Source organism: Choristoneura fumiferana, chromosome 7 (genome assembly GCF_025370935.1).
Source record: "Choristoneura fumiferana chromosome 7, NRCan_CFum_1, whole genome shotgun sequence".
In the NCBI taxonomy this organism is placed as follows: domain Eukaryota; kingdom Metazoa; phylum Arthropoda; class Insecta; order Lepidoptera; family Tortricidae; genus Choristoneura; species Choristoneura fumiferana.
Window position 1 is genome coordinate 18,706,995 of NC_133478.1, and position 9,418 is coordinate 18,716,412.

A 9,418-nucleotide genomic window follows, 5' to 3' on the forward strand; every position below is an offset into this window, starting at 1 on the left:
GAGGCCACCTAGTGAGTAGCGCCACCGCCGGCCACCAAGCGCGGCGACCAGTTCATGCGACAGATACAGCCGCTCGCTGCCATGGTGCCTTACATGACGTGCCCCGGCAACCACGAGGCCACCTAGTGAGTAGCGCCGGCCACCAAGCGCGGCGACCAGTTCATGCGACAGATACAGCCGCTCGCTGCCATGGTGCCTTACATGACGTGCCCCGGCAACCACGAGGCCACCTAGTGAGTAGCGCCACCGCCGGCCACCAAGGGTATTCATTTATTGAACCACAATGTTTTAGTTTATAAAAATAAGCCAAGCAAAGATCCCCCCACCCTCTGGGGCTTACATAAACTAGAATGATCCTAAACGTATACAAGGGCGGAACCAGCTTTTCAGGCAGGGTTTGGGGATACATAGTCAAATTCTATAGCCGTAGGGAAAGGGGGGTCACATGGTCAAATTCTAGATATAATAAAATCAAGTTTTCTCTTTTGTCACAAATATATTAACTTTATTAAAATCAATAGAAAAATTGTCCTAAACCCAGCCCGGGATTCAGGGAGAGGTCATCACATAACCCCCGTCCCCTGATCCGCCTTTGAATACCAAACTAAAGTATCCCCCCCCCCCTACAGCAACTTCAGCAACTACCGCGCGCGCTTCTCGATGCCGGGCGGCACGGAGAGTATGTTCTACAGCTTCGACCTGGGTCCGCTGCACATCGTGTCCATTTCCACGGAGTACTATTACTTCCTGCAGTTCGGCGCTCGGATGCTGTTCACGCAGTACGCTTGGCTGCAGCAGGATCTGGCTGAGGCCAACAAGGAAGAGAACAGGTTAGACACGAGCGTATCACATTACCTAACACAGCGTAAGAACATCATCATTCATGATTAGTATATAATACTTACGTCTCTTTAGAAAATAACAATTTCGTATGAGTTTTTGAATTCAAATCACGCAATGGGCACTTTTACACGTCATTTTTTAAACACCAGCGCTTCGGAAAGACCATCATTGCCAAGAGGAATGCGCCGCAAGAAACTTGACAGGAACTCTTTTTTTTAATAAAATACTTAAAATCTACAATATCAAAATTAAACAAAAAATTACATGAAAAGAATAAATAATACAGGGATGTATGGAGTCCGTTAGTTAGAATAGAAACCTAAAACTAAACATGTTAACTATAGGTATATTTCTATGGTCCGTATCTCTGAGTATTGACAATTTGAAACATCCATTATCTTTCTATTTTTATTTCGATACTATAAAATTCTTCCACAACTCGCTTAGTCAAATACATTTTTTTTCCTTAGCTCGTTAAAGTCTCCCACTGCTCCCCATTTTTCCGCCATTCGTCCCAATCGAGAACAATAAAAAAATGCTTGTATGTTCTCTATACTCGTTCTGGGCCCTCGTGGGACCCTCTCATTGCGAGGGCCCCGTGCCCAGCAGTGGGCCGTCGCTGACGGTGGCGTGTGTTCCAGGAAGGTCCGTCCGTGGATCGTGCTGATGGGTCACCGCCCCATGTACTGCAGCAACAGCGACGATATCGACTGCAGCTTCGAGTACACGCGCCGCGGCCTGCCCTTCGTCGGACTCAGTCAGTATACCTATGCGATACACAGTCAATAACACTTTTCCAACGATTTTGTCGGATAAGCTCCTATTTTTTTTCTTTTCTGAAAATGTCCGTAAAATTTGACATTAAGTTTTACACAGAAAGCGATGTGCATAGATTATGGTCAGCGAAAAATTAAAAGGTTAAAGAAGATTCTGGCTCGCTAGCTAGACAATAATGTCGCATACAAATTCCATTATTGTCGAGACTCAAATTTAAAAAAAAGTTAGAACGGCCATGGACATGTTGGCACAAGTCGTATACAGCCAACTTAAATGGCCGGTGTGAAAACAATTGTTCACTTACTAGGTACCTTTTTTTCGTGCATTGCTATATAATTATAAATTTTTAGTTTAGTTGATTTATTTTGATTGATTTTTAGCGTTATTTAAATTAAAAATTGCTAAAAAGATATATAGATAGTTTTTTTTTGTTTGTGCCTGTTGACACCTGATTGCCTTGGTCTTAGACGAAGATTACTTTATGCAGTAGAGCATAAAAAGTCATTTTTCACTTCTCATACTCTAAAAGCAGGTCAATATAGTCTTACAAGGCGGGAGTAAAGTGAGTACTTTAGTCCCTAGGGAGTAAAAGTAATTATTTTTTAATTTACTTCGAGTGACAAACTCAAACAGCCAGTACTTGCTTAGTTTTTGGCAAAAAATAAGATTGTGTGTGGACCATTTTCATGACGAAAATGTTAGGTACGTTCTTAGTCTACGTGGTCTTAGTTTTATGCTTTTCTATTTATTCCAGTTTGTGTATGGACCATTTCGCCGATGTGATTTTGTTATACATGTGTCTGGTTGGAAAAAAATACTTACCGGGAAAACTTTGAAATTGTTATAGAGCGTAAATCATAAACGATTAAAATAAATTGATTTTTCTCGCAATCAAAGTGAAAATAGAGTTTTCACCTCGAGACTTAAAGTCAATATAAACCCTCGGATAAATAGACACCCTCGCTAAAGCTCGGGTGGCTAACCACCTCGGGTATATATTGGCTTATTTTAGTCCCTCGATAAAAAATATACTATTATGTCGCCTAGTTCCAGCATAAACACGAACGTGACGAGCATGAGAAGTGAAAAGTAAAATGGTCTGTTTACGGCAGGCCTGGAGCCGCTGCTGAAGGAGTTCGGCGTGGACCTGGTCATCTGGGCGCACGAGCACTCGTACGAGCGCACCTGGCCGCTCTACGACAATAAGGTCTACAACGGCTCAGCGCAGGAGCCCTACCGGAACCCCGGGTCAGTGCTAGCCATCCTTAGATATACTTACAACACAACACTATCATCCTCCTAGCCTATACAGGGTATAACATTCATATCGGTCAGTATGGGAAAGTCTGAAACTATATCTCATCGATTTTAGTAACAAGAAAAACTGTATTCATACAGTTAAAATAAATGACGGAGTTCTGAGGTAACAAACATAAAAAAAATACAACCGAATTGATAACCTCCTCCTTTTTTTGAAGTCGGTTAAAAAACGTGTACTTAGTTCAAGAATCGAACCCGGTCGCTTTGAAAAATAAAACTTACATTATTTCTATTTGGATATCGGTAGTGTAGGTCATAAGCAATAAATGTTAGTATGAAACACTGTATCTAAAATGAAAAATGCATCATATTTCACATTCTTGAATAATGTAATTTTTATTTTTCAAAACGTCCGGGTTCGATTCCCGAGCTGAATACAATTTTTTTGATAATGTATGAATGCAGTATTCCTTGTTACTAAAATCGATGGCTTGATTCTTAAGAACAGATCTTCGTATGTGAGACTTCCCCATACTGACCTGAATGCTACACCCTGTATACCACTGCTGGGCACAGTCCTATCAGATTGAGAGGGCTGGGGCCGTAGCTACCGCGCGCGCCCAGTGCTGATTGAGAACTTCAGACGCTCCATTAAGTTACTTCGGTTTGTGCAGGTTTCGTCACGATGTTTTCCCTCACCGTAAAGCTCTGTACAAATGTAATTTCGCACATAAATAACCCTCTCGTAGACTTTTTTAACACGCTTTTATTAGTATGTCACGAAATCTTTGAATTTGATTTTCACCCACTTGTTTATTTCGTTGTTTTGAATCTTGAACACATAATATGGTGTTTTGATATAAAGGTGTTCTAATGTTTGGTCATTATGAGACCATTCTAAACCGTTATGAAGATAATAACACAAAAGATATAAAAAGTACAAAAATTAAGTATGATTCAAGAGCGCAGTCAGCGGTATCGGCAATTTTTAAAAAAAAAATAGTTTTTTTTTACAAATATACCTACAATTTTACTCGAAAATGTGATGAAAAACATTGTATGTCGCACAGGCGGTACTAGAATTACGAACATCGACTCATTAAAGCCCTCAGTCTTCGATTTCGGGCTTCTAATAGACTCTCGTTCGTAATTCCTTATTTACCGCCCTTAAGACACAATGTACCATAAGATTAGCTGTTGCCCGCGACTACGTCCGCGTCGAAGTTTGAAAAATAACTTACGTTCTATTCTCAGACCTAGTATACACAAAAAAAAAACATAAAAGTCATCAAAGCCGTTTCGGAGGAGTTTGGTCACAAACATTGTGACCCGAGAATTTTATATATTAGATATTTTATAGTACAAAATCTAAAGGGACTTCTCCCTGACTTCTGAGCTAGGTAAACCGAGACAGCATCACATTTATCTGTCACATAAAATTCATCCATGAGTGGTGATACAGGCCCCAAGTTGTCTATATATTTGTCAAACACGTAAGAACTATTACTTTCCACGTTGATATGTTTTCATGCGGGTCGCACGATGTCCGTCTTGAGATGCAAAGAATCCAAATCCAATTTTTCTTTTTAAAGCTGTATCTTTTTAAATGAACCTTCACAAAGGAACACCTAAGTACATAAAGAATATTAGCGGTGAATAATTAACAAATTGCTAATGAAATCACATTAAAGAGGTTTCGGAACTAACTCGAATGTTCTTCTGTGTAGTTTACTGTTTGGGGTTTTTTATAACATGTAGTTGTAAGAATGAAACAGGTTTGATCTATTTTCTTTAGGTCTTGTACCAGTGAACAGCGCTTGTGAATATAATTATAAGAAATAAAACAAATAACCCGAGTACTGCCTTTTCGCAACGTAACGTTTGGCAACCTGTTTCATTTCGCAAACTCTAAAACTGTAAACATTTCAGGATTTATTTCAGGGCCATCGTGTAGAACCCTTTGGGTTAGGTTAGGTTAGTTTTATAAAAATCGTGAAATATTTACAGTTTCAGAAATATTAAACAGTTGGGAAATGAAAAGCTGCGAAATGAAACAGGTTGCCAAACGTTATTCGCCGAAACATTAGTAAACCCAAATAACCATTATGAATCCTTCGATTTTTACTTCGATTTTTTGAGAAAGTTTAGTTTGGCTGTCAGTCATGTTACTGTGTATATTTTCGAATAAAATATGTCCACTGCAAACACATCGATACGGTCAAGGTTACAACTGACTGTATTGATCTCTTTGTAGACGACTGTACCTAGTATCATCTGATAAACACTGCACTTGATTGAAGTCTTAGATTTACTCCAGAGCGTAGAATAATATCAAATAAACCTAGTCATAAATGCATGATTCTAATTTAATATAATTATAATAGTAGGTAGTATGTAAGTGTTAAATTAATTGTTTAAGTTTTATTACGTGACCTTACATCATATCAAATATACGTGACTTAACTTATAATGAAACAAATATACTGGGTGTCTTCGAATTCTTCCGGGATATTTCAGGTTAATGGGTTAGGTTGTCTGAACGCCCCTGTAAGACTTTTCATTTGAATTTTTGACAAAGTGCAGTCACGCCTTTGACACGGTACTGAAAAAGATATAGACTAATTTGACAGACGTCATTACGGACGTCGTATTTACCCCCTTGTCTGCAATAGCCCCAAATAGTTGTAATAAAAATCAACAAGGAAAACAAAGGCTATCAAATCTTATTAAATACTACTAATTGACGAAAACACAATGTTACTTACACAACAGGTTTACTCGTACCTAGTAAAAAACATCGATGACATGTAAAATGTTTTTTTTACTTGTCGCAATACAATGTTTCAGAGGATACTTACACGGAATAACTTGCACATGTACAGACAATAACAACAAAAAAACACGGTTCATGATTATTACAAAAAAATTATCGCGTTACTAAGAAAAACACTCAACAAAATATCTTATTATAGACAACAAAAAAGGTTCGAAACAGTTAATAAATTTAGCTTGCGTCAAAATATTGTTTTTACATATTTTTTAATATTTTTACGTGATAATTTTGTAAAATTAGCTACAATTGAATGGTGCTGAAGCCTAAAATAAACACAAAATAAAAGGTAAATAAAATTATCACTAAACATTTGCACCATCTTCATTCAGTTTTTTTTTTACTTTATTTTATAGTTTATGTTTTTTATAGTTTCTTCACACTGTTTACTGTTTTATCCGTTTATTTACATATAATCATTTTACACTTCATTTGTTAATAACGTTACTTGTTTGATTTGCTTTTCTTAAACGCGCATATTTATTTGTCCCTTTTTTTTTCAGCGCCCCCGTCCACGTGGTTACAGGCTCGGCTGGTTGTCAGGAAGAACACAGCAATTTCAATGGTAAGAAATTTGTACTGCACTAAACTTGTAAATTTCTATATTTCTGCGACAAAATAGGAGAATTGATTTAGTTATAAGTAATTAGAATTTCACCTTGAGACCTCCCTGGCCATAGCATTTGACCCCCCGCTATAAAACTGTATCCGCCCTTGTGGCCAATGAGCACCACGTCGCTTCATTAAATCATGTAAAGAACGGCAATTTTTAAAGCCACTTGAAGGGTACTCACCATTCGAAGATAGGAAAATTTACTAAAAAAACGATCCTTAATTTTAAGAAGAAACCAAAGTACATTAAAACATTTTTTAATGTATTTTGTCTTCTAATATGTTTAGTTCAAATCAAATAAAAAGAACGGTAACATTTAATGGTCTTCCTTTGATTTTATTCACCATGTTTGTAAGAGGGGTTTGATCCTTATGTATGAATGATTAACCCTATCGATTTATGCCATAAAAGTACACTGTATGTTTTTTTGCATTTGGTCAGTTCGATCCCCGCGTGTGGCATGTGTTTTGACAAAAATATTTGAATATTTGAATCACTTTGAATACTTATTTAATTTTTCTATCTTTATCAATTAAACTACTTTCCTTCCAAGTGGCTTCAAAATTTCCAGGTATAGTGGAGTGCTTAAATATCTATTCTTTGTATTATGTATATACCGACCTTTTGGTTAGTGGTATAAAGTGTATATGTTTTTGACATCTTGATAACGTACATATATGACCTTGACTTCATACACTTCCGTCAGAGAAGTCAAGGGCTCTTGTGGATAGAGAAGTGGTGTTAGGTCCAAGAGGTGTATTAATTAGATGAGTCAATTAGCCGTTTGTTGTGCAGTGACGCGGCCGGCGTGGTCTGCGTTCCGCACAGAGGCGTACGGGTACACGCGCCTCCTCGCACACAACACCACGCATCTATACATCGAACAGGTTTGTTATACTAATAATACAGTACGATTACTTGGACACTTGACAGATGGGCGTGCCTTCAGTCAATTTTCAACTTTGACGTCATACAAATAAAATAGTTTTTACATAATTTGTAAACGTGGGTAGCGGTATACTCAAAATGGCTTTATTTGTATGACGTCAAAGTTGAAAATTGACTGAAGGCACGCCCATCTGTCAAGTGTTAACTCGAATTAATCAAACTGTACAATAATATCTTGGGACAAATTACACCAATTGACTTAGCTCCAAATTAAGCTAAGCTTGTACAGTCATGTGCAAAGTCGACACGGCCAAAGTTACAAACATATGGATTATCACCATCATCATCATCAGCCGGAAGACGTCCACTGCTGGACAAAGGCCTCCCCCTTAGACCGTCACAATGAACGGCAACTCGCCACTTGCATCTACCGGTTTCCCGCAACTCTCACGATGTCGTCAGTCCACCTGGTGGGAGGCCTGCCAACGCTTCGTCTTTGTAAAAATATATAAACACGATCTTAATGTTAAGTGCATAAAGTCGTGTATACATATTTTTGTAACTTTGGCTGTAGTGTGTCGATATCTTTGCACTTGACTGTACTATATGGGTGTAAGACAATAGATAGACATAGATATAGTTAAAGTAGCTGTTACCCGCGTCTCGTCCGCGCAGAAGTATGAAAAAGTTTACGTCTTATTCTCAGACCTACCGAGATACACAAAAAATTTCATAAATATCGATCAAACCCTTTCGAAGGAGTTTGATCACACTCATTTTTGACCCGAGAATTTTATAAATTAAATACATACAAATATCCAACTTGATACAAATATCATCATTCATCATACAAATATTTCTCCACACGGGGATCGAACCCGCAACCGCTAGCTTCGTAGTCAGAGTCACTAACAACTTAGCTACCCGGTCGTCAAGTACTATCATTTTAATTTATTTTTCTTTTACATATCTTAAAACGGGCCATGGCTGCATTGCCTCGTTGTACGCTGACCGAGGAAAGAGCCAGCCCTATGGTCACCAGTGGACCAGACAAGATTCTTCTTTTTTAAATTTAAAAAGTATTTGAGCTTCTGATCCCCACGGCCCAAAGTGTCAACAGCAAAAGCGCTAATCCTCCTAAGACTGTCCGCCTAATTCGCATATTTGAGCGTTTTTATGCTCGGCCGTTGCAGCCTGCCTTCAGTGATGTCTTAGCAAGATATGACTGCGCCAGTGTGTCCTACATTTGCCGTAAAAGATTGTAATCCTAAAGTCCTAAATGAACTAAAATATTTCTTTGCTCACCCGCGACCTGCAGAGTCGGATCTGCAATTATTGTGCCAAAGTCAAATATACTGTTCAACTCCAAATTTGTTACTTTTACGGGTATCCCGTGAAACCATATCGAAATACAAACTGAGACATGGATGCACAGAAAACCAGAAAAAGAGACCAGCACTGTATGCATAATATGCTGTATGATCTTAAACTTCCCAAGATCAACAACTCAATTTTAAAAAAGTGCTTTAAATAATCTTCCCAATGATATATAAAGTATAGATGATAGCACTTTTAAACGTACACTAAAAAAATGGCTAATAGAAAAGGCTTTTTAATTTAAAAGAATTTTATGCTACTTAGTAAATTGTGAATTTGACTTTACGAAGTATAAAACATTGTATGCCGGAAGGGTAACTGTTGAGACACTAAAAAATTTTCACCATCTTTGTACATACACAGATTATACAATAAAGTTTTTTCTATTCTATTCTATTCTATAGAAAAAATCGTGTCTAGATTCCTGTCCAGCAGTGGTGTAGGGGTTGTAGCACGCAGCACGGATTGCTGAGGACCTGGGTTCGATTCCCAGTACTGGTCTCTTTTTCTGGTTTTTCTGTGCATCCATGTTTCAGTTTGTATTTTCGATATACTGTTTTATATTGACTTTGTTATAAAACGACCAAATTGTAGATCCGACTCTGTTAATTGCCACGGTCGTTATGATAGCTAAGTTTATGCAAGATATGCGTGTTCATGCAGTTCCTCCACCTCCACACTGTAAGAACACACACTAATCGCACAAACCCATTTATCACCACCACCACGCTACACTGACGCGTTTTGAACACAACCAGAGCTCATCTTCAGAGCAACACAACCGTACACCATGCTACCAGATGTTAGACTAACAAACCACAACAAACGTT

The 9,418-nt window shown here is 38.1% G+C and overlaps 1 protein-coding gene across 1 annotated transcript in view; it reads left to right on the forward strand.

The window, feature by feature from the left end:
- The window catches only part of LOC141429816 (acid phosphatase type 7-like), a 33,581-nt gene that overhangs the window by 9,293 nt on the left and 14,870 nt on the right, over window positions 1-9,418 (forward strand). Inside the window, exons 5-7 of the mRNA XM_074090368.1 lie at window positions 630-830; window positions 1,485-1,600; window positions 2,733-2,868. Of these exons, the coding sequence (XP_073946469.1) occupies window positions 630-830; window positions 1,485-1,600; window positions 2,733-2,868 (453 nt within the window). The remainder of the gene's footprint in view (window positions 1-629; window positions 831-1,484; window positions 1,601-2,732; window positions 2,869-9,418) is intronic.